Source organism: Culex quinquefasciatus, chromosome 2 (assembly GCF_015732765.1).
Source record: "Culex quinquefasciatus strain JHB chromosome 2, VPISU_Cqui_1.0_pri_paternal, whole genome shotgun sequence".
Lineage (NCBI taxonomy): Eukaryota > Metazoa > Arthropoda > Insecta > Diptera > Culicidae > Culex > Culex quinquefasciatus.
Window position 1 is genome coordinate 197,694,933 of NC_051862.1, and position 26,543 is coordinate 197,721,475.

At 37.5% G+C, this 26,543-nt stretch overlaps 1 protein-coding gene across 1 annotated transcript; it reads left to right on the forward strand.

The window, feature by feature from the left end:
* Positions 1-2,391: 2,391 nt before the first annotated feature.
* On the forward strand, positions 2,392-21,450 carry LOC6036437 (cysteine-rich venom protein). Its single transcript, XM_001846432.2, has 7 exons — positions 2,392-3,183; positions 7,813-7,904; positions 8,671-8,807; positions 20,004-20,149; positions 20,688-20,888; positions 20,955-21,044; positions 21,103-21,450. The coding sequence occupies exons 2-7, from the start codon at positions 7,829-7,831 to the stop codon at positions 21,263-21,265; spliced, it is 813 nt and encodes a 270-aa protein (XP_001846484.1). The 5' UTR covers positions 2,392-3,183; positions 7,813-7,828; the 3' UTR covers positions 21,266-21,450.
* The last annotated feature ends 5,093 nt before the right edge of the window (positions 21,451-26,543 follow it).

Genomic DNA, 26,543 nt, shown 5'->3' on the forward strand with positions numbered 1-26,543 from the left:
TAAAAAATAGATGGATTTTCCTAGAAAAAATGCATTTATTGTAGATCTTCCTTATTGGAGGTTAATCTTGGGATTCTTATGGATCAATTGCAATAAGATTTATAGACAGAGTTCCCAAATGAACCGGTTAGGCTAGGTTCACCAATAAAATTGGTTCGGCTTAAGCCTCCTTTTGTGGTTCAATCCTGGTTCAGTGAACCATGAACCATGGCTTAAGCCAGGCTAACCCGGCTAATGAAAACCATGACTATGCATAAGTGTTAGGGTGCACAATGATTCCGTGTAACAAATATAATGATGTAACATTGTTACACCGTAACATTGTTACACCGTAACATTGTTACACCGTAACATTGTTACACCGTGACATTGTTACACCGTAACATTGATACACCGTAACATTGTTACACCGTAACATTGTTACAACGTAACATTGTTACACCGTAACATTGTTACACCGTAACATTGTTACACCGTAACATTGTTACACCGTAACATTGTTACACCGTAACATTGTTACACCGTAACATTGTTACACCGTAACATTGTTACACTGTAACATTGTTACAACACTGTTACGGTGTAATACTGTTACGGTGTTACACCGTAACATTGTTACACTGTAACATTGTTACAGCACTGTTACGGTGTAACACTGTTACGGTGTTACACCGTTACATTGTTACACTGTAATATTGTTACAACACTGTTACGGTGTAACACCGTTACGGTGTAACACTGTTACGGTGTAACACTGTTACGGTGTAACACTGTTACGGTGTAACGCTGTTACGGTGTAACACTGTTACGGTGTAACAGTGTTACGCAGTAGTAGATTTAGGGTTGAACAGTATCATGGTGTAACAGAGCTCGCCGTTTAGCCTAACATTCTTTGATCAGATTCAAGCCTGGTTCAAGCCAATGGTTCATTTTGGCTAGCCTCGCCTGGTTTGAACCAAATGAACCATGGCTCACGGCGCTTGTTGAGCCTGAGCCGACGATGCTTGCCGACGTGTGGAGTGAACCTGAACCAGAAAAATGAACCTAGCCTAGCCGATGGCTTAGGCTAGTGGGAACACTGTTTATAGAAATTGGTTAGACATTAATAGAGCTTTTGTTACTCAATATTTCCCTGAAAATCTTTTTTGGCATTTCTTTCAACAAAAATTGAGCATTACGAATCCTTTTACGAGAATTCTGATAGATGTTTCTTTTTGTTTCACAAAAAATACCTTTTTTGGGATAAATACACCCAAAGTTAAAGAACGAGAGGATAGTCATCACGAAAATAAACGTGAGGAAAGTGCTATTTTGCGAGAGTAAAGACCTCTCGCGTGTTCATTTGTTCATTGGAACAGTTCATCCTATTGAGTGGCTTATATGGACAAAGACCGCCACTTAGTCACCGAACCATGGTGGCCCATATGGCAAAGGCACGGTTCAACAAGCTGAAGGTCTTGGGTTCGAGTCTCGGTACCGGTACTATTTTTTTGATAAATGAACTTTTTTTGAAAATGAACCCATGAGTAAAGTACTCTCGGTAATTTCGGGATTTATCCTCACCGTCCGCACACAGTACCATTTCACTACCGAATCGTGCTCTTTATCCTCTCGTATGCCGATGCCCAGTTCTGGGTGTTACTATAGTAAGACCTCAATTTCGATCCAATTGAATTAGATTTTTTTTGTACCGTTAAGAGGGGTGACATTGGATAATACAAAGTGTTTAGACTCTTCGTTTACACTTCGAAATTGGCCCAATTACCCCAAGACCGAATGTTTCTTGCTGACAATAATCAATTTCACGGGATTAGCAGTATAAAATTTGAAATAATTGTAAAATAATGTGGATTTCAGTTCATTATTGATAGATGAACATTTTCTCCAAGGTTCACAATGGACGAGTCCAAAAGAGCACTCAGTTGACGCAACAGAGTTTTTTTTGTTCAACAATAGTTCTAAGAATTACAAACATTTATTCCACCTTAGTTGGTCATCGAATCCAGCGATCGTTTAAGTATACACTCCCTTCGGCAAATCGAACCACTTTGCTCCTCAAAATCAATCAAACTCATATTGACAATTTCCTGGACAGTCTTCTCAGACCGGAGGAGTCGTCCAACCATCCTTTCCTCATCGAAGTTTCTGCCTGGTCACGGTTGTTCTCCTAGTTTGCGCTGCTGCGCCTTTTATGCTCACCTCGCCTTGTTCACGATGATCTAGATTTCGCGCCTGTCTCGATGTCTCTTCTCAGAATGCTCAGCCAGAATCATTCACTCTCTCTTCCTAAGATCTGTTCGGAGAAGACCGTCACCATCACCGTGCGCGCCTTGGTTCATTTTGCTTTCATGTGTGATTTCATATTTAAATCAGTTCACAACGAGACGCGCCCCGGTTCGGACGCGCTTTTTATCCGGAGGAGGACGGGACTGCAGCTACCAACTCGAAGATCCGATACTCAGATATACAGTTTGGCGAAACCTCTTCAGAGATCGCGTGAGGTCCCGAAACTTGATAGACACATTGTGTTGGCGGGATTTTTTTTTGAGCAACCAGTTTTATTTGGTGTGGTCAAGTCGCGACTTTGAATTATCTAGTTGCCAAACAGAGGAAATCTTTCCGTGAGTGATTAACTGAAGATTAGCAGTAGTTGGTAGTAACAGCAGGTCGTGGTGTGTGAACTGTTCAGCAAAGTGCGTAGATTTGGACCAAAAAAACTGCTACAAGTGCGTTACAGATTTATCGCGGGGGCAAACAACGAATTCATTCAACTTTTTTCTTGTGTTCCGTTGAACCGGCTTGTCTACCTTCTACCAGTGCAACGTGAGAGATTAAGTCGTGCTGCGTCAAGTGGGTTGTAGTGACCGGCCACCGTCAAGTCAAGTGGACCCAGGAATCCCGGCCATCCGAGGCAGAGTAGAATCACGATTTCAAGAGTTCGGTGAAGATGCGGATAATTAGTTATCCATATGACTAAGAACAGATTGCAGTTCAAGAGTGTGGCACGCGACCCTCGTGAGGAGTCGCCGGGGTTCAGTGGCAGTTCCAGGCAGGCAGCGTGTCGAGTGAATCTGGATGCCCAGAAGAACCAAGTGGACTCAAGAACATAAGTGAATTATTTTTTGAGCGAAAGAGCGTGTTAAACATCTGTGATTGGGTGCCGATCAAGTGGGGAGTCAGAAGGTAATGATTTATTCCTTTTTTTGCTTGATTTTATTTTAGATTACAATAAAATTGGGTTTATCTGTTTCGCATCTGTTTTGCCAACGAGGAAAATAAAAATAACGGATGGGTTCAACAATTTAAAGGTAAAAAAGATACAATTTTAAAACTCAAATATTTCGAAAAAGTGGAGGCCACAATCATGCCCAGGTTGCATTGGAAAAAGTAGACTTAAGTTTGGCAAAGCCATATAATAATAAGAAGAACTACAAACTCTTGAACTCTGATTGTAGTAATTGAAAAGGAGCAGTCCTTACTCTACATGTATAAATAAAGAATTGATTTTTTTTTTCAATTTTGCAAACTCTGCAAAAATGTTAGGGGTGTTTAACGGTAAACGCGAGATATTTGAAATTTCTTATTTCCAAGGGAAAATTCCAACAAATTTCGGACATTGTCAAACTACAAGTTTTACCATGTAATTTTTGCGATTTTTTGTTTTTTTTTTTTGTGGGGATGACAGTTATCAAATCGTCGCTAACATTTCAAATATTGCAATGCTCTACGTGATGGCTGTGTGCATGACGCTATTTGAAATGTATGCGGAGAAGTAAGTCAATTTATTTCATGTTTTGTTTCATTTATTCGTTAATTTATATCATTTTTTTCCTTGTGCTTTTTGTAAACATCAAACATGTTTCATTTCGTGAATTTCCTGCAATTCTTGAATGACGAAACGGCTTTCTTGTCATCGCCAAAAATAATTACTAAATACTGAAAAGTACTATCAGCATCCATTTGAGTTTGCCCTTACCATGACAAAAAAACTTGGAAAATCCTATTCATAGGGGAGTACCGAATATCTGTTCTTAGGGAAAATCATTTTTGCAATCGAAAATCATTTTTTTCATGAATGGTACCATTTTCAAGTTATAGCTACTTTCAGGTGTAAATTTTTGTTTTTAAATGCTTTTTGAGCTTAAAAAAAAATCTTGAAGAAAATCACCCCTGAACTTTTTTTAATAGCCAAGAAATTTTTAATGTTTTTTTGAAACTATGAAAATGAGGAAATAAGTTTCTGAGATACAGCCTCGCAAAGAAATTAAATCGATAAAAATGAATTTCTCTAAGTGTCACCTAATTAGCCTGTTACTTTCAACTGACGATATAGGTCCGATTTTCAATGTTTGAAATGAAACTTTTGAGAAATTTTCTGATTGCTTCTATAAATATAATTTCATTTTTTTTTAAATCATGCTTATCTTTTGAAAATGAAAAATAACTTTCCTTTTCTAATATTTTAGACCAAATTATACATATATTTTTTTAAATTATTGAAATGATCACAAAATTTCTCCATTATTTTTTAATATTTATGTCCGAAAAATAAGGGACAAAATAGCACTTTATGCAACAAGTTGTAAAAAGAAGATACGACGAGTGCTAAAAAATCACTTTTTGCAATTCCGTCGTGAAACTACTTACTTTTCCTTTCATTCTTGAACGACGAAATAGCCTACTTTTCTGTACCAAAAATAACAGAATCGAATAGCAACACTTTTCAAAATAAATGCTGAAAAGTAACACTTTTCAACATTTTTACATGTACATGTACAAAATACATGAAAATTTGACATAAAATTTCACTCAGTGTGTGTTTTTTGGAATTGCAAAAAATGTTGTATGGAACTCGTTGCAAAACTTGATTTTTTCAGCACTCTTCGTATTTATCCAACTCGGTGAACCTCGTTGGATAAATGTACGAAATCTACGACTGAAAAAATCCTCTTTTTGCAACTTGTTGCATAAACTACTAATTTGCAACGAGTTCCTTAAAACATTTTTTTTTGCTTTCCGAAAAACGCCTTTTTCATGAAGTTTTATGTCGAACATCCATTTATTAAATGAATTCACCGTTCAAAACAAAAAATATTGAAAAATGTTACTTTTCGATACTAGTGCTGAAAAGTTCATCTTTTCAGCATCCATTTTAGTGCTGAAAGGCAGAACTAGTATTGAAAGGTATTTATTTTCCGTTTTGTTATTTTTGGTTGAGAAAAGTCGGTCGTTTCGTCGCTCGAGAATGACAGGAAAAGTAAGTAGTTTGACGACGGAATTGCAAGATATTATTTTTTAATTAAAATTTAGCATGTTTGGATTTGTTTTTTTTATTAAATATTTTGAATTTATATGAATTTCCGGAAAAAACTTCAAGGCACGTGTTTCATTCAACTGTTGGTCAAATCAAATTTTATACTTTTTTATATTTTTTTTGTTGTCCCTCTCTCGACTCTGGTCATAGTTAAGAGACAAAAACTTCAAAAGATATTGGCAATGGCCTAACCTGGGTGATGAATTGTTTACATCTACAAAGTAGGAGGCTGTTCAAGCACAAGCAAATGAGCTGTTTTATAATCAGTAGTATGTGTTTAATTTTGCCTGGTTTTTGACATTTTTTGCTGGAAAATTGTGCGTGTTTTTAAGTTTTAATCGGTTAGAAGAGGTTTTTCTTTTGTACGGGTGACGAAGATAAATTCTCTGGCTGATTTTTGAATCTTGCAGCTCTTCCTAGTCCAGCGAAAAATCATCTCTAATTCTAGCGAAGCTGATCCAACAAACCGAGCAGATTTTCACTAAACCAGTAGGTTTTCAAACGGAATCTAACCATGAAGAAAGCTTCTGGTTGGATACAATCGCATCGACTCAGTAAATAATTTCCATTCATAATTATAAAAAATGACGATCTCGCCTTCAACTTTCTTAAGATTTTTTGACTTCACCTCCAGGTTCCAAAAGCCAAAAATTTTTTATTCTTGCAAAAAAAAAAACAACTTCTAATGATCGATAACAATACTCTCTACTTTTGGCGAACCGTAAATTGGTTCCACCGGCTCCGTGGCTTAGTGGTTACGGTTTCTGCCTCACAAGCAGAAGGTTCAGGGATCAAATCCCAGCCGGTACCTTTGAAATTTGGAATGAGGAATTTGAACTTTGAATATGAACAAAAACGAAAATGAATCAGGTGGGATTCGAACCCACACCTCCGGATTGGTGGTCTGGGACGCTAAGTAGTCGGCCATCAGAAGGTTTACACTGTAACAGTGAATTGATCCGTAGTGTTGAAACATGTTATCTTCTCATATTAAATACACCGAAAAAAAAATCATGGTAATATTACATCTGGGAAGGGGTACATCTTTTATGTCAGAAAAAAGGTGTAATTTTACCTCTGGAAGTGTGTAATATTTCCACTTTTCTGTAATGTGTAATGTGGTGTAATGTCAGTTTTTCAGTCTAAATTGAGGTAAAATTACATCATAAAAGAGGTAATATTGAACCTTTCAAAATTACAGCTTCCAAATTTACATTATTTTTTTCTGTGTACGCGCTGATCCCTGATTTGCCTGAAGGGATTGGAAGTCTAAATATAGAAATTGGACCGCAAGGAGCTCTGTCATTCTGAAACGGGTCGTTGGAAGCAGCGCGAGGGCTATCACCACCTAATACCCGGGACTGAGATAAGTTGTATCAGCATTCGGCATATACAAAGTCTGATACAAATTATACTTTCCCATAATTTCGCTACCGGTTAGCGGGTATTGGATTGGACCACACACACACACACCGTAAATTGGTTCCACTTTGACAGTTCAAAATTGAGGCCGTTTTGCGAACCACTATTCAGCACCCAGGGCCTAACTTATAAAAAGGTAACCTGTAGTATTTTTTAATGTCTTCAATTTATATTCCATTTTTTAGTTTTAATTGTAATAAAATGAATTTGAAGTTATTTTTTTTGTAAAGTGAATTGATAAATAAACTTACAACGTAAATGTGTTCAATATCCAAATTACATAAGTTACCTATCACCAAAATTTCAAAAAAATAGAAAAAAAGGATGTATGTTCTTTTGACTTTTGAGTGCATTGAAAATATAAGTAAATATATGAAATATAAAATATAAACTAATATTTATGGTCCATAACCTTCTTTTTTAGAAGTAAACAGAATAATCTGACAAACTTCAGCTACTTACCTTGGTGACCCTGACGTTTAAAGCGAAAAAAGTACCTGCATAACCTTATCTCAAATTCTCGTTTTGTAAATACAATTTTCACTCTTTATCGCGCGTAGATCTACAAATATTTGTACTCGCGTTCACAACTGGAAGTTTAAAGCCGCGTAGGTGGCCTTTACTTTACTGCTTACTCACTCAGTATAGCTCCACAAACTGCATCCGCAGCAGCATCCCGCGAAAGGTTAACGGTTCAATAATGTGTGTCCGATAGTTAGTGCCAATCGGTCGTAAGTCAGCCCCCGTTAAGTGGGTTGGGTGTGTGCCATCTGTCTGATTAAGAAGATTTCAAGATTTTTTCATTCTTCGTCGTTGAAGTGTTAATGAATTTGCGATTATTCTGTCTGGTAATGTACGAACGAAAGGGTAGTTCTCTGGTGGCCACCTAACGCGATTACAGACATTTTTAATTGCCCATTAAAAATAATTTATTGGGCCTCTTGAATGGCGGAACAGATATGCGAAAAATCGTGATTGTGTTTTTTTGTTGATGACGTCGATAATTGCGAATTTAGGAAATTGACTCATGTTACATATTTATAGCATTTTATTCTATATTTTCTTATTTTTTCCAGCATATCTAACCTCACGATGGTGAAACTCAGCTGTCTGATCGTTCTTCTCGCGCTCAGCCTGGACGTCTCGCACAGTTGGAAGTTTGACAGACGTAAGTTAGCACTAATACTGCACTATTCAAGTTAATCGGGCCACCGGAATTCCAAATCGGATTATTTTTAAACTCTGTCAAATATTTGTCACCCCTTCCACTAACAAATCGCCTCATTAATTCTCCAGGCCATGTCTTTTGGCGCGTGTTTGACACGATCCACTTTCCCTCGTATTAGAACTACAAATTCAAAATTAATGATCACTTACACGATGGAACTTGGCTTAGGCCGGCCGGCAAGCGGCTCAACTGGTGACAGAATGCGATCAAAGGGGGGAAACATATCTACGCGAGCGTGTGTGGGAAAATATGTGTCTAACAAATCGTGTTTCATCTGGCTATTAATTTTCCATTAGAAAATGCGGGAAAAGTCACTCCTCTTTAATCGTTTGAATGCGCCAAGTGGCCCGGTGCGAGATGACGGCAATATGGGTGGTATAATTTCGCGAGGAATGTGGTCATCAAATGGAATTTTCGAGACATAAATGTGTGTTTTTTTAAATACAGTTTTTTTTTATTCAGGCTACAACAAACCGTAAAAACAAGTTTTAAGTTTATTTGAATTAAGTCATCAAATCCCGAATCTATCACCTATATCGTATGGATCAACCGTCGCTTCCCGATTTTCGATTCCACTCCTTCAAGCAAATCACATAAACTTGACCGAGATGTTAACGATCATTATCTGTGCTATGTTCTTCTTCCCCGCGGCCACATGGTGAACATCATCAACATCAACAACATGAACCGGCAACCACCCCGGCAGTGCCCAGACTGTATGGAGACAAGCTGCCGACGAAAGTGATATCACCGCGGACGCGCAAGGTTCAGCGCCGGATCGTCGTGCTGCATGACTTTTTCCGCACCAAAGTGGTCCCACCGGCTGCCAACATGCTTAGTATGGTGAGTAGGGTTGTGAGAGCGAATAAAAAAAAGTTGGGGAGAGAGAATCTTTGGATGGGAAGTGCATTCTTTGGACTTGAAAACTAATATATCTATTTAATTTAAGCTTTTCATGAGATTTTTTATTTTTAAGCAACGCTCGAGTCTCGAGAATTTGATCGTAAATATATTTAAAAAAGCACAATACTAAATTATTTTCTTTAGCCATAATGTTAAATCTGTGCAATTATTTAAAATTTGAAAAAAATATAATCATGACATTGTAACATCATATATTAAATTATAACTTTTGGCAAATTCGCAAACGATTTTACTTTGAATTGAATGTTATCGCAAACATATTTTAGCAAAGCTCAAAATATTTTTTTTTCAATCAATTATTGAAACAAAGGGTGGTGGTGGTTAATTTATTTCAAGCAGCTTTAACATGTTTGTCATTCGCTGCCTATTGAAACAAAGGAGTTGAGTATAAAATTATTAGCCTCCTTATATTTTTTAATCTAAAAGTAAAAAACATTACTTACCCTTATTTACTAGTTGTTGTTGCCCAAATATCACTTTGAAGCATGTCTATTTCGTTCCAAAATATTGTACAACGATTAAAATTGTTCAAAATACCTAAGACTTATTGAAACAATTGAATTTTTAAGAACTGATTAAAATCAGACATAGAAAAAGAAAAAAAAAGAAATTTTCTTAGGGTCTGAGACACCTGATTAAATAATCTTCGTTATTGGATATGGATTAACTAATTTGTTTTTATTTTATAAAATATTCAGAAGTAACTGATTTTATTTATTCGGCAAATAAGCCAGGTACACATATTTTAAAAGTTTTTGACACCCACAAACATTTTTTTTCTCAAAAAACTTCAAAATTTCAATGGAAATTCAAGTGCACTCAGCTGAAATTAATTTAAAATTCATTCCGCTGCGTTGAGAATCATTTTTAAAATAGTTGGGTTTATTTTAATTTACACATTGAACACCTTTTTGCTTGTTTTCGTCAAATCTTACCTTTTCTGAAAACTAATGATTGCAAAACAACTAGTGTAAAAAGCATATTAACAATCTTTGTTTTATTCAAATGTTGAAACTATGGCTTTTTATTTAAGCACGGTCGTACCACGAACCACGGTCGGAGCCAAGGGACAAAAACATTTTTTTTAATATTTGCATCGGCCTAAGCATGATTTTGTAAAAAATCAATTCCCAGGCAAGTAACAATCTTTTTTCAACGATATCGCAATTTTTTTAAGTTTCATTATTTGTGGTTTGGTTGAGCGTTTTAGCAGAATGAATTACTGTGAATACATACAGACGAGTTGTTCCTTTTAATTCCGCTATATATTTTTAATATCTTGACAGATACGTTTTTCGTCTACTACTTGCAGACTTCATCAGTGTTCTGTTCTCGACTCAAAGTCGTATCAGTCAAGATATTAAAAATATATAGCGGAATTAAAGGAAAAACTCGTCTCTTTGTATTCACAGTTCATTATTTGAATTATTTGAATGAAACTTTGTCCTTGCATTCCCTATGTCAAATCAGGTAATTTTGCATCTGTAGACGCAAATAAAAGATGATTAGTTGGAATTTTAGAGAAAACTACTTTTGAGTGTCAAAAATCAAGCATAGCATTTAAAAAGGTCCTTTTTGACGGTGTCTTTTTATCGGATTCTTTGGACAATTATACATAACATACTCAATATAGTTTTCTAATGGTACAGGATTCCGAGATATGTTTTTTAAAATAAAATCTGGGTTTTTAGCGTGTTTTTTTTGCGATTATTCCTTCTCTGCATACGACTTTAGGACCCTATTCAGGAATAAATTTTTATGCAGTCTGAAAAAAGTTTATCAATTTTTTCTAGTGACCAGCGATGGAATAATCATCATCAAAAGAAAATCATTGGATGTTCATCAAGAGAAAAAATCCGAAGGGAGCATGCTCTCCTCTCTCGCGCACGAAAGATCGGTAAAAGGAATTTAGAAAAATCATCATCTAGATTATTCGGCGGAATATCTTTTTCATTACTACACTTTCAGATGTAACGTCACACGTCGAAAAATGACCTGTCACATTTTGTAGATGGGCAATTTGTGTAAATAAAGTGAAATAAAAAGTTTTTAGTGGTGCTGACAAGAAAATTCACAAAAAAATCATCAGCGGATTGATTTTTGTTGGAGAATTTCGGGAGCGATTTTCTCTTGCGTGATTCGCCTCCTCTCTCTTTCGCGGGTGAAAAAAGTTCGCAAGCGAAATTGATTATTTTGCGATTATTCCATACCTGCTAGTGACTGTATGACACCAAGGATCTGACACGCATGCAATTTTCTGAAGTCACCGCCAGAGGAGCTGTCAATATTGTTTACGTTTGGTTTTTGAAAAGGTCGTATAAAACACATACATAATTATTTTTTCAAATTATTTTTTTGTATGTTTTCACCTCGAGGTTTTTACTATCTTTTGCATAATATTTGAGATAATTACAAGTGATACTTAAATTTGTCCACATTTAACAATTATAATATAAAATTTTTACAAAGTTTTTGTGACCAAACGGTTTGTTTCGTCCACGCTTTCACCAGGTTCAACCAGTATGTCCCGGGGTTTTCTCATTAAAAACGGGAAGGTAGACCACAATGCTAATTAGCTAGATAGGGAAACTAAGGTAGATCAACCCGAAAACGTCCAAATAAAGCCCAAAAATCAACCAATAACCCAAAACAATTAAATATCTGAGCTAGATCTTGCAGAAAGTCGGCACAACGGTCATATCAAACACACAACACACATTTAGGTATTGTACGCAGCCAAAACAACATTACACGCCTCACTATGCCCACCCTGCCACTGAACTGCAAATTGTGCGTTCTTTGCGAAGAACGCAAGGCACGGCTAAGTGCTGAGAGGAGGTCGAGGCTTCCTGGAGGACCTTCTCAGCTAGACTCGTCCACTTGTACGAGAGCCACAAACCGAACAACACCTGGAAGTTCGATCAGCGAAAAGTTTACTTATAACCCGCGACCGCGTGGCCGATTAAGCCAAGTCTTGCCTAGTTGGCAATCGATTCGCCGTACGAGTTTTGTAAGTGATCTACCGTCACCTGATCACCGAGGCTGGGCAGCCTGTGCAGCCGTCACCATCTGCACGAACCGGACCGAAGGTGTCTACCGGTGTTGCGCTACGCGTGCGGTCCGTCAACACACCGCCCCCATTGTGCCCGGTACACCCGGTCGAAGCGAAGCAGGTCCACGAGCGACCCAGGCCAGATTCCGGACGGGAACTGTGCGCAGACGAGCGAGTTGGAGCAGAGCGGTTGAGAAGACCGCGAGGAGATTCGGAGAACTATACTCCGGCGCGAGAAACCACGTGTCCCCGAGGGACACGGACACTGCGCCGGATCGAGGAAGCAGCGCCGGCGATCGAGACCGCTGCCAGCAAGCAGGGTGCAGCAGTTCAACCACCGGGCCCGTACACACCACACACACAAGGTTAGTTGGTTAGGTTGTTAGGAGTAGGGAATTAGGGTCTTGAGGGCTGAATAAACGTGCCGCATTAAGGAGAGCAAACATGGTCTTTTCCTTCCCCTATTGAGCCGATCTTGGGATATTTCTGGGAGTCCTTGCGACTGAGCGGGCGTAACTGACCGTAAGTTACATTTTACTTGACCATTCAAGCAATATACAAGGCAATATATCACAATACACTAAACTAATAATGAAATAAATTCAATTCCTTGAAACTACATAAATTACGTTTAATTCTTCCTGACCGTTTGTTTAAAATAAATTGCGTTATTAAAATACCTACTCACTAAATTTCTGTCGAAAATGTTTTAAACTAGTTTTAATTGACCATCAAAAAGGTGATATGCCAACATAAGGTGCTCGATGACATTAAATGCTGATCCCCAAGTTTCAGTCCGAGATTAAATGTAAATCTTTTTATAAAAAAATTAACTAAAAAAAGTTTTAATTTTTGTTAATTATGACCGATGCCCTTACGACTTTTTCAAACGCTACGCGCCAAAAACTTGGTTCGATCTTGGTTCGATTTTGACTTCACTCGCCTTGTATGTGGATGACAGTCGTGACATAGCCGTGTATGACACAGACAATTTAATTGCAAGAAATTAGGGTTTAAAATTTTGTTTTGAATTCGTTTAAGAATAATAAAAAATATTATACTGGTTTTCCCCAAAGAATCAAATAATTGTGTGTTAATTGTTTCAAATATTTGATCAAATATGGGTTTTACGAATTCCAACGAATGTTAAGAAGCTGCTTTTTTTCTGGTGTCATCTAGTATCCTTGGGAACGAACTTGATTTTCAATAAATGTGATTCGAAGTTTTTTTTTTTCAACTTTTATTTATTAAAGGGTTAAAATGGATGAATTTAAACATTTTTGTGCACGTTTCTATAGTGAAATTGTCTCAGGAACACGAATATGATGAAATTATCACCGGAAGGGGTCCCAAAAATTTATAACTTAAAAATTCACTAAAATTAAAAGTGTCTATTTAATATGTTAAACTGCCTTACCCAAAGCGTTCTCAGTCTAAGATGGTTGTCCCAGATGTCACAAGCTGCAGGATGAACCGAGTTGATATCTGGATGGAACACTTTTTTATTTAAGTTTAAAAAATATGCTATTTTTTCACGAAAATGCCAATAACTTCCTTTAGATTTAACCAAATGGGATGCTTCTCCCTGCATTTTGTTGCATTTTTTAAGCTCTTTTCAGATACATTTTGAATTTTGAAATTAAATTGAATTTTGCCTAAGTTAAAGCCATTTTAAGATTTTTGACGTTTTTGAACCTTCAAACTTTGTGTCCCGATTTGCCCCACTTCCAGTTGACCTACAGTGCTCATATTTTGGCCAGAAGCTAGTTTTATATGTACAAACAACCCCTGAAAATTTCAGGCAGATTGGTGAGGTCCAAACGACGTCCCATACAAAGCGATATGCCCTGTTCGTGAACTCGCTATTAAGTGTATCCTTTTTACAAGCCCATCGGAGTAAGCGGGATACACTCAATGTTTACATTTGTTATAGGACCTAATTAAAAAAAGTCTAGATATGTTTTTTGAAAAAATGGGGAAAAACAACTGTACGAATGGCAGGAAAAAAATGAAGAGAGCGTTTAATTAGATTTTATCTTCATAAATTTTTCGTTATATTTTTGTTAGTAGCCTAACTGGAACTATGCATTGTTTTGAGATACATTTTGCTTGAAAAATAGGCAATACAATGCATTAAATTTGAAACTTTGAGCTCAAAATGACAATTGATTGGTTACTGTTTGAATTTTTATAAGTAATTAATGTCAAGCTATCACAGGTATCACTTCCTTAATAAAGTCTCCCTAATATCTTTTAGCTAAGCCATATAGTTATGGGATTAAGTATATTTTTTCCCGCATGAACTTGTCATTTCCATCGCTCGAAACGATCCGGTGGTGACCAAATTTATAGCGCGCGAATTCGCGAAATCTTCTTCTTCATGTATACGGCACATCTTGAGTTCGAGTCGCGCTTCAAAGAAGGAGTGGGCTGATAAACGACTGTTTGGATGACCTGAATATCGCGCGGCCAAACTATAAAGCAACACAGCAGGATCAGAAGCAGCTGTTTGTTTTAGAGAGGGAAAGATTCGCAGCTTTGCGTGATATCTCCGGTCACACCTTCCATTTGGGAGCTTTGATTCGGTGACCCGCGGGATGACCGCGGAGTGCAGGTTTTTTGAACTGGAAGGCGTGCGCTAAATCACCACAGGCGTTGACATTCACTACCAGTCATGGGAAATGGTCGACTAGTGACCATTTTTGGGGGTGCGGTCGACACCCTGCTGTGAGCATATGGTTGAAAAGAAGCTCAAATTGGCTCATTATAAAGTCCGAATGCAGCAGCGGCGGTTCCCGCGTGACAGGACGACAGGATTCATTTGCTTGCCATGTTCATACATTTTATTGACCTCCTCCATGGGAGATGCCCAGAACCGATCGATCGCGCTTTATGAATGAACAAACTTGAATGAGTTCCTGGGCAAACGGTTGTGCGAAAAAAAGGAGCGTGGGAGTTGTTGCCCCATTTGGTTGAGGGTTCCTTTTATGGAATACACGATAATTGATGCAAAGTTTTTTGTTTGCAAATTTTAAGGTGACAAATCGATTGGCTTAGGTGTTATTCGAACTTTTTTTTCGTTGTTTTGCACTATAAATTGTCACTATCGGATTTGCATTCAAATTATGTTCCTGTTTGTGACAGAAGTTTGGTGATTTGTGGAGGTTAGGTTTGGCGTTTTTTGTCGCTAATTGGGCAGGTTTATAATTGCCTTTTAATAAACCTGTCTCAATAAGTTTAGTGAAGTCACCTTTACTGATATTTATTTTCGCAAATAAAAGTAGTGGTTTTAATTAAGCCCGTAAACAATTTTTTTTCCAATAGATTCAATTTAAACCATATGCATCTAGGTATGTACAAGAAATTAAGAATAATAAATAAAAAAAAATTAAATTACTGAAAAAGTACGCTATACTGTTAAATCCCAATCAATAAATTCATGGTCGGTTTAGATATTTTGTCAGTAGCATTGCTGTTTTTCTTAATAATAGTACTTCGAAAAACAACCCATAAATAAACACATCATATATCACGTGTGTAGGGTAGAGTAGTCATCAATGAGACACGGGGGACAATGATAAAATGGCTCTCACAAGTCGTAGTTTCAACCAATCAGGCTCATATTTGGGGGAAAGGTGCAGTGTTACGTTCCTCACGCGCTCGTGAGCGCTCACTTTCGCTCATCCGTGAGGAGGAGCGCTACGCGAGCTAGCTCACGTTTGCCCGCACTCACGTTTGCTCCGATTTTTTCAGCTCACGTTTGCTCCACGCTCGCGCTCGCGCTCATATTTCGCTCACGGAGCGCTCATTTTGGACGTGTCGCTAATCATCTAACGTTTTTGAGAAAGTTTTTTTTCAATTCTAGATTGATTTTTTTGCGTCAGGTGCAGTAGGGCTGTGGAAATATGACTTTGTGAACAAATTTCATGATATATGAATTGGAATAGCTTAATTTCATCAATCATGTTTTTAAATAAATGGTTGGATTTGCAAGGGTCAAATAATTTTTTAGACATACAGTCGAATGTATAAATATTTTAGAATTCAAAGGCCTTATTGTAGCAGAGGGGTGGAAGGGTATAGACGCCTAAATAAAAGGGCCTGTAAACCTTAGAAAAACTTACAAAACAATGAATTGATTCAAGAGGATTTATGCTTTGGTAAGCTCGATTCAAGGTAATTGTTTGATTAAAATATAACATTAAACTGTTTTTATGTACCTAATCAGCTACCATTAAAAAAAAGTTATTCAGTTTATTCAATTTTCAGTGATTCAGTGATTAGAAACGGCTAATAATTTTTATAAGGTTAGTGTTTATTTGGCAAACATTTTAGAAATTAGGGTAACATTTTTGAAACAGTTCTATTTTAAATATATGCTTCAAAATTCCTAAGGGTTGAAATAACCCTTTTGACTCAAATCAAATAAATTGTCAATATTTTTCACCACGAAAAGGTTGGCTCTTCTTCCAACAAGTGGATTTTATTCAACACTTTCGCAACCAAACCTCTGAAAATATTCAATTACAAGTTATATATGATTTTTTGAACAAGGATGATTGTAACTGTTTAAAAGATTATTTAAAAATAAATAAAATATACATAAATTGTCAATATTTTTGTACATAACAACAATACAATATGGTCCAATATGGATTTGATTTGTGAACAAACAGTGCATATCTACGTCAATGAATGTTTACTTTATGAAATTAGTTTTTGGTTCCTTGTTCGAAAAATGTCTAGATTTTATATAGAACGTAAATTTCGGTTCGCTGATCAAATCCATTTCACTGCCTACTTTTGTTTGTTCGACCACTTTCTTGTTTGTTTTTGCTGCCTGTGCTGAGATAGTTCTAGAAACTTCGTTTCAAACAGGCAGATGCTTCAACAGGAAAAAACAACTAGGTACCTAGGGGAAATTCTCGTATGTTTGGCAGGTTAAGCACTCGCTCCTAACTCCATCCAATTTGCTGATTTTCACTATTTAAACAACTAATTTTGCAAAACTTTTGATAAAAACTTGCTTGCTCACTACTTATTGAGCTATTTATCACTCGATTTCAGTTGAAAACGCTTTTAATAAGCTTTAATTGAATGTCAAAGTTCTGACCTGCCAACATTAGAGGCACGCTGGAATTAGATGCTGTTCCCCTACTTTGGCTCACCAGCTCACGTGAGTGCAAAATGCTCCGGTGAGCGTGAGCGAGCACGAGCTACTTGATAAAAACTCACGCTCCAGCTGGAGCGAGCAAGCCTTCCGTGAGCGCTCGCTCATTCGCAACCCTGGAAAGGTGTGTCTACTGGATACACGTCTACCATAATAGTGGGGTGTAAATGTAAATTATGGACAAAAAATACTTTTTCTCTCGTAGGCTGCCATTTACACCAAAACTAATATTTCTTCAAATTTCTTTCAACGTTCTATAGGGATTGAGTTGGGCTACAATGTCCTTTAATTAGGTTTGGCCAAAATTTAGAATAAACCCAGAATCCAGGGCTATCTCATTGTTCCCCACTCATTTCAGCCCATGGGTAACAATGAGACACTTTGATTTTTCTTCAATAAACTTTTCAAAATCGATGGAAATCTTTCAAAACATGAATTAAAAGTGGTTTTTTGCATATTTATAGAGTTTAAACTTCATTTAACCAAAAATACAAAGTTATTTGGTATTAATATATGGATTTTACAAAATTTAATTACTTTTTAGTGTAACTTTTGTTATTACAAGTTTCATGCTGGCAAAATTGCTCTAAAATGTTCAAGGCAATTCACCTGCAATGGAACAATACAAAACATGATGTTTTGCTAGAAAAATGTTGATTTTCGTAGAGTGTCTCATTGTTCCCCAGCTGTCTCATTGTTCCTGCCAAGTGTGTCAACAATGAGACAGTTGAATAACTCTGGCTGTAGATGTCGGATCGAACACATTAAAAGAAAGATAATGCAACTAAAAGCTTATTAAAACATGCTGATGAAAAAAATAGAAAAGTCGTTGAAAGTTGAAAACCAAAAGTGTCTCATTGATGACTACCCTACACAGAAAAAAATAATGTAAATTTGGAAGCTGTAATTTTGGAAGGTTGAATATTACCTCTTTTATGATGTAATTTTACCTCAATTTAGACATTACACCAGAAAAGTGGTAAAATTACACATTTCCAGAGGTAAAATTACACCTTTTTTCTGACATAAAAGATGTACCCCTTTCCAGATGTAATATTACCATGATTTTTTTCTGTGTACCCTATCTCATGATGATAAAAATTACGTAAAATTTGTAATGACCCAGGCAATATTTTATTTTTGATTATGGACCGAATTAACCTAAAATTGGCACATATGCCTAATTCGCCTAAGAAATCGAGCCAAGGGATGTCCCTAAAATAATTTTTGTTGACATCCTTATGCACACTTATTTCGCCTTATTCTGCATTTAACGATACAATTTAATTCCTTCTATAAAGCTTTATTGATACTGAAAAAGAATGAACAAATAGTTTCAAAACATCAATCTAATCTAATCTAATCTAATCAGACCCTAGCGCAGCCAATCTTTCGAAGGGATCCTTGAGAGTGCCTTAGATTAGATTACGTCTAGAACTTTTCTTGTCATTCATTAACATTTGTAATGCGCCATTGTATTAGATGCATTGAAACATCACAAGCGTTAAAGCGACCAGCCCTACTGCGTTAAGTCGTTTTTTCAATAAATTCAAGCTAGTTTCATGTTCTTTCAAAATGTGCAGTTTTCGAAAATGAAATGTTTTTTTTTGTTTTTTTGATAGTTATATTATAATTTTATGAAAATTGAGTTATTTTTTTTAAAAGGGCAGCTTTTAAAAAATGAGTTAAATTTAATGTTTTTTCAGCTAATTTTATGAAAATTGTGTTTTTTTTTCAACTAGGCAGCTTTATGAAAATTGAGTTAAATTAATTGTTTTTAAACTGGGCACCTTCTAAACATATATTTGCGAGGTTTTGCGTTGATTCGAGTTTTTCATAACATTATATAAATTAGTTTTTGGGATTTTTTGCATATTTTTGAGCAAGTTCTATTACTTTAAAAAATAATCGAGTTTCAAATATAACTTTTATGAAAGTTAATTGACATCGAAAAAAACATATTCGTTAAAAAAATATTGATCTAGATTCCTGTCTATAATTGATAACAAAACTGTATATTTTTCGTGAGGTTTTGCATTCCTGTAAATATGAGCAGGTAATGAAACATCGTATTTAAAATGCTTCAAGTATTTGTAAATTTTTGCAAGTGAAGAAAAAACGTAATATTGTGAATTTTTTTTATCTTACTTCAAATTTTATATTTAAAATCAGTTGCTTTCCAGATAGCCAGAAATTTGTGAGATTTGTTTTTTGCTAAAAATAAAAAAATAAAGAATTAAAAAAAAAACTTTTTATATTTGGGTGAATATTGGAGACATGCTTCTATCAACATGAATTCCGAAACGTAACAATTCAGTGTTTTTAATTCAATAAATTTTTTTTTTCTTCAGATCATTCTTAAGATTAGATTTTTAGATAGTTTCATAGGCAAGTTGTATCTCTTCTAACATTTTCTCTTCCAGCTTTAGATAATAGCGTCTGATTTAATATTCTATGAAGAGATATACGATAAAATCGTAACTCAATTATCAATCATTTCTGTATGAGTAGTCTTATGATAATTCCCCCCCTCATCGATAAGCTCATCCACCTTTTAACAAGTTTTCATCGATCAAACAGGTTGCCTCCCTAACGTCTCACACTGTGTATAGTAGAGGCGTGAACCGCCCAATTCTTATGCTAATCAGGAACAATTTTTTCTGTTTAAAAACCCGCTCGCGGGAAGAGTTCCCATAAAATATCATTTTACGTGTCCAGCCAACACATGAACCTACTCGCGATAGACGTTTTAATCTCATCTACGATCATCGTTCGAACATGCGTTTCGAGAGTTTCGGCTCATTAGCATGAGCCCGAGCGTGAGCGCAAGCGCTTTGTGGTTATGTTCTACAAACGAAGTTCTAACAGTTTTTTTTCTTGGGGTGGGTTTCAGAAGTGGCACCACGGAGCGGCCAGGTCGGCGCAAAAGTGGGCGGACCAGTGTCGACTGTTGACCCACGATAGCCCAAAGGGACGCTGGATAGACAACTATGGCGCTTGCGGGCAGAACATCTTCGTCTCGACCCATAAGGTGCCCTGGTGAGTTTCAAGCCTTTGATCGTGGTTTTTAGTAGGATGTCGTATCAATTTGTCGGAATTAGAATACAACCGGCTCCATTAAGATATTTGCGTGTTGAAACGGCTTTGAAGTTGGCGCACAATGAAGGCAGTAGCTGGTTTCTAAATGCCAATTTCATCAAACCGATTCGTGGTAAATTATTACGACATCTGAGTTGTGATCTAATCTGGCGTTTGGCGATTAGCCAAGTGGTTTGCGGAATAGTTTGTTCTTTGATGACGCCTTAACCGCGTCGACTTCATCGTCGATCAAAGTCAAACATTTCGCAGAAATCTACATAACCAGGTTTTTGAATCGATTTCAATTTGTACCACGCAAAATAGATCAAAATAGTTAATTGGCCACCCAACACGCGTTCGTGGAATTCTACACTGAGAGAAATCTTCTCAGCGTAAGCTGAACTAACAATTTAAAAACGTGTTTTTGAAATCAAAACTACCTCCGTGCACCTTCTAGGAAAAAAAAACTTTAAAGAAAATCTCTCATTATTCCTTGCAGGTTGTTCGCGTTGCGCACGTGGTTCCTGGAGCGGCAGAACTTTACCTACGCGTCGCCCAAGAATGACCTGGTGGCGGTGGGCCACTACACCCAGATGGTCTGGGCTGCAACGCACAAGGTGGGCTGCGGGCTGGCCAAGTGTGCCCGCGGTGGCCCCCGGGGCAAGCCGTACTTTAATTACGTGTGCAACTACTGCCCGATGTGAGTACAGCTGTTAGGCGTGATTTAATTTTTGTCGAACTTATTTTCGTTTTCACTCATTTGCAGCGGAAATCACGAGGACAAACTTGGCCTACCATATCGACGGGGCAAACCGTGCAGTTCGTGTCACCAGCATTGCCATTCGAAGAAAATAAAGTAAGTTTTTTCCCCTAAATTTCCTAAAAGTCCAGCACAAATCGATAATTCCTTCCAGATTGTGCACGAACACCTGCAGCTCGGCCGACCTGTGGGCCAACTGCAAGGAGCTTTACAAGACGTGGCCCGGCTGGCTGTGCAACACGGTTACGCTGGAGGGCCTCGAGCGGCAGCGGAACTGTCTGGCCACATGTACCTGCCAGGGCAAGATCCACGACTGAAGTTTCTAGAAACCGGAAGCGTGTGTTGTGCCATATGATTAGTTTGTTTGAGAAAATTGATGTATTTTAAGTGTCGAAGGTTTTAGTCTGTAAGATATTAGTCATACCGTGGAAGATTTCTTTTTAAATATTTTTTGGTTTGTTAGGAAGCACAGTCGAATAAAATCTTCTTTGTGATTGAACAATAGAGGAGTTTTTTTGTAAGGATCACTGTACCAAGAGTTTACTGCCGGGGGCCTTCGTCAAGATGCATATCTAATTCCGAAATCACAGACAAAACAAAAATATCGCGAAAGCAACAACAAATGACATTCAATTTATGCTCAACGTCACGTGACTGGAATAGTGGTCACTGCTGTTGCTGGTCACCTTCATTCATAATACCACCAAATCATTAATTGAGCGTGTAACTCAGGGCAGTCATCGTCGTTTAGCTCTAGCATTTGGCTACATTGTTGTGCTAATCTGTGTGGGTTAGTGTGTCCCAAAAATTATAATGTTGCGGAAATCTTTAGGGTTGACCCAAAATTTCCTCTCGAAAATTGCCTCGAAAAATTAACAGGCAAAAAAAATGTTGCCAAAAATTTTAATTTATTTTCAAAAAGCTTGTTCAATTGGTTGTAAACTATTAAGGAAACACTGAATAACATTTTGTTTTTGAATCTATAGAAAAAGCATTATTTAGTCTTTATAAATTTTAAATTTTAGGACCCCACATCAAACATTGACGCAACACCTTGAAAAAAAAGCGATATATTCATGAATTTATTGATATTTTTTTAAATATAGGGTCGACCTCGGCCAGAGCCAAGGGTCAAAAAGTTACATTACAATGTTGTACCAGCCTAATGTATCTATCTATCTGATTATTTTATCAGATTTTTTAGATTTAGAGAATAAATCTAATTTAAAATAGAGTTGTATTGTAAATTAGAGCTGATAATATGTTGATATAATAACAATGTTCTACAAAGTTGTAGAGCAGACAATTACAAAAAAATGATGTTTAAACATTGGGAGTTTGCTTGTAACCAGCACAGTTTTTTTGTGAATTGTCTGCTTTTATTCTACAACTTTGTAGAACATTGTTACACTCTCAATAATTAACCTGTAAATTTGAAAACACGAATTTTTAGAATGACAAAAAAATTGTAAACGAAACTTTTAAATTATTAATTTATTACATTTCCCATAAGATGACATATCCCAATTTTTTACGGCCAAGTAACGAAAAATGGCCGAAACTATTTTTCTATTTTTATCGATCAAGAACACATTTTTTTAACCTGAGTACGCCATCAAACCACCACCAATTTTTCATTTTTTTTTAAATGCTGAGAAACAAATTTTGGAATATGCTGTGTGAGTTGGCGGAGAATTCCATATATAATTTATAATTATAATTTTTCCAAACGCAAAGATTTGTCAATAATCATTTAGGGGGTTTCTAGTGTTTTAAAAACATTTGGCTTAATTATTCACCGATATTGCAAATAATAAAAATTATAATTTTCGAAGAAATTCTGTGAAATTTAAGCATAAGCATAAGCATAAGCATAGGTGCCCACCCGCAGTTGCTACTCCGTTATTGACCAGGACCTCCAGAAGTTACATCCACGAGCCGTGGAAGATAAGTGGGAGCTATCTTTCCTCGCTTCGCAACTTCTCAAAGGCCCCTATCATGCTGATCAATACCGGCGCCGGCCACGACCAGTGGTAGGGTCACGGGGAAGTGGATGGGAATGTTAGTCCGATACTTGAGTGATAGAGACCGCCCAATCGACTGCATCTCCGACAAAGTATCACATGAGTTTTGAGGGGGTTAGTAGAAGGGTATGAGGTCAGGATTCACGAGTGGCTGTGATGTGACCATGAGCATTTTGTTTATCGGTTGAAAATTTTAAATCTTAGGCAGCCGGCTGCGGAAAGATAGATAATTGATTATTTAAAAAGTTTTTTTTATCGAACGCGTGCCAGCCGAGCAGTAGTGCTATGGGCTAGACTAATCAGTATATTTTTACGGTTTTTACAATTTAGATAACGCGAGCAAATTTCAAAAATAGTAAATAAATAAGGCTTTACTCTTCATAAAACCGATAGTTTGATGAGTTAATACTAAAACTGCCAGTTGGAATAAATTTGTACGATCATTTACGACGAAAATTATCGCGAAAAAACAGGACTGCGCGTTCCCAGAAGCACTGCACTGCCGCTCTAATCGTGTCCGTCCCATATGTAAAAACAGCAAGCCGAGAAAAACGCGTGTCAAAGTTGTCCCGCCCATAAGATTACGTGTTAGAATTTCACGAAAAAGTGGATTTTTTCCGGCTTTCTACAACAAAGTACTACATTTTATTGGTTTTTCTGATAGTTTACATGATTTTGAACCAAACTGCATCATTACCTCAATATTGACGAAATTACATATGGGACGGACTAGCTTCGAGCGGCAGTGCACATTATTCAATTATAATAACCAATCACCACATGCATACAAACAGCGACACATGATTCAGTCGCCAGCCAGCGACAAGTTAAGACGTGTTTTGCTCGTGTTGTCATCTCGCGTGCTTGGAAGTTCTTGACAGATGGAGGTGGAGGAATCCTCCGAGGAGGAAGATTTTCGTCCCGTCAGCGGGAATCGGAAGCGGAAGAAGTCCAGCGAGGTCACTGGAATCGGCATCGAAGGAGAAAAAGTTGAGAAGACCCTGCTCAACAATAACAAGTTCAGCCCGCTAGCGGATAACAAAAACAACAACAATGCCAGCCCAGCAGGAGGAGGGGACGCCCCGGCGGTTCCACCACCCGGCCAGTCGGCAGGTAAACAAAAGCAACCACCTTTGGTGGTGAAGAAAACCACGGATTTTTACAAGCTCGTGGCGATAGTGGAAAGTTGTAAATTAGGTTTCAAACCGATTTACAAACTAACCCGATTTGGAACCAAGGTGACCTGTTTCTCTGTCAAAGATTTTGACAAGTTGCAAGAGCTACTCAAGAACACAGCAAAAAATCCGATGGTAAAATCGCATGCAAAAGCATGCACATCACCTTCGTCAAAATAAACACTTGATATTACACACTGCATGTACATTTTTTGCAAACACAAAAAAAAGTTGCAACCGACGGGATTCAAACCCAGCACCAACAGTAAGGGCTGGCGCCTTAGCCCACTCGGCCATCAGAACGATGAAAAGCTGAAAGGATAAACGCATATATGAGTTTGACATTTCGGTCAAGTAGGTTTCCCATACTGATGGGCTACATATTTCAGGGTGTAAAATCACATAAAATTGCATAAAATAATGCAATATTTATTTTACACCCAGGCCTTTTACACGCAGCTGGATTACTACTTTTTTAGCTGTGAAGAAGAAAGTGGAATTCTACACCCACGATCGGCGGAGCGAACGAAATCATCGGGTGGTTCTTCGTGGGTTTCCTGATGAACTGAAACCGGACGAGGTCAAGTACCTTCTGAAGAGGGATCTCAAGCTGGACGCGCTGGAGGTGCATACCATCAAGCGGAAGGAAAAGTCCACCGTGGACGAAACTCCGTACATTGTGGTCTTCCCCAAGGGATACACCAATCTGAAGAAGCTCTCTGCAATGAAAGTTGTGGCAAGCACTATCATCCGGTGGGAGGCCTACCGGAACAAGCGGCCGAACGTGACCCAGTGCAGGAACTGCTTGCAGCTAGGTCATGGAACCAGGAACTGTCACCTGAAAGGCAGGTGCAACAACTGTGGGGGTCCCCACAAGACGGACGAGAGCAAAGTCCAAGAAGCCGAGCCGAAGCGGTGTGCCAACTGCTCTGGAGCCCACGAAGCCACGGACCGCAGCTGCCCTAAGCGTGCGGACTTCATCCGGAGGCGCCAGCAGGCGTCGAATCCGAAACCGCCGGCAAGGAAGGCGGAGAAGCAGAGTTCAGCAGTTCCGGCGTTTACGCCGGCGGAGTTCCCTCCGTTGCCGGGCGCAGTTCCAGACGGAAAATCCAAGGATCGCCCTCGTCCCGCAGGAAGCAGCCAAGGTGGCCCCACCACCAAGGTGGAGCCACGGAGAAGGAAGCCGGGGAGGTACTCTACAGTTCGGCTGAGCTGTGGGGGATTTCCTCCGAGTACATCGGCAGGTTCAAGACCTGCAAGACCCGCTTGGACCAAGTAACCCTCGTCAGTTACATGATCTCCAAGTATGGAATTTAAAGAGTTTTTTTTTTGTTATTATATATTGTTATACTGATCCTCGGTCCCAACCTGGTCACAGCACCCAAAAAGACCTAATAAAAATAAGTTAAGAAAAAAAAAAAAAAACAGCGACACAAAAGAAATGAAAATAAGCATGCAAAAACAAAACAGCGCGTCCCCGTGGTCAGCGCACTAATGATGCCATTATTTAATTATAATAACCACTCATCCAAGCACACAAACAGCGACACAAAAGAAATGAAAATAAGCATGCAAAAACAAGACAGCGCGTCCTCGTGGCACACAAACAATAATGAAAAATAAGCATGCAACAAAAAAAAAAAAACCTCGAGGAAATTCTGTGAAATTTGAAGAATAATTTGGCTTCGTGAGATACCTAAACTGAAATAAAAAAAAAAAAAATAGCAAAGTTTTGTTGAAATTTGCGTATTTCGCATAACTGTTTCGATATTTTTTTCGACACAATTTTAGTTTTTTTTTTAATGAAAAATTGAAGTACTTCTTATTTTTAGAACGAATACATTATCCATACAATCAAAATGAGGTCTTTTATTTTTTTTTATGATGGATACAGTGCAGACTCGATTATCCGAAGGCCGGAAAAATTTCACTTTGGATAAACAAATCTTCGGAGTAACGAATCAGGGTTTTTTTTGTTTGTCTTATTTTCGATTGTTGAGTTAGTATGATCCAAAGTTTACTCTAAAATGGTTCAGATTTTTTTTAATCCGAGTTGGCGGAAAAACTACACTGATGGAATATTAAAATAAAACGTTTAATTTTGGAAGGTTGAAAATTTGATTGGTTAAATATTACCTATTTTTTGAGTAATATAATTTAAAAACGTGTAAAAATGTGAAACTTATGAAAATTCACCAAAAAGTGATAAAAAAACTAGTTCCTGATAAAAAATAACACATTTTTTCGACGAAAATTCTGTAATCATTTCCTGATGAATATTACCATTTTTTCTGTGTGGACTTTATAGGAAAACAAGCCTAAACAGACAAACTTCGTTCTGCCTTTCTTCATGTGTTGACGTTTATTGCTGTTTTGCTTATTCAGCCTCCTGTGAT

Excerpts from the sequence above, each read along its gene's own strand:
- LOC6036437 (XM_001846432.2), top strand. The coding sequence starts at position 7,829 with ATGGTGAAACTCAGCTGTCTGATCGTTCTTCTCGCGCTCAGCCTGGAC. Across the intron at positions 20,150-20,687 it reads TCGACCCATAAGGTGCCCTG|GTTGTTCGCGTTGCGCACGT; the intron begins GTGAGTTTCAAG and ends TATTCCTTGCAG. Across the intron at positions 20,889-20,954 it reads GTGTGCAACTACTGCCCGAT|CGGAAATCACGAGGACAAAC; the intron begins GTGAGTACAGCT and ends ACTCATTTGCAG.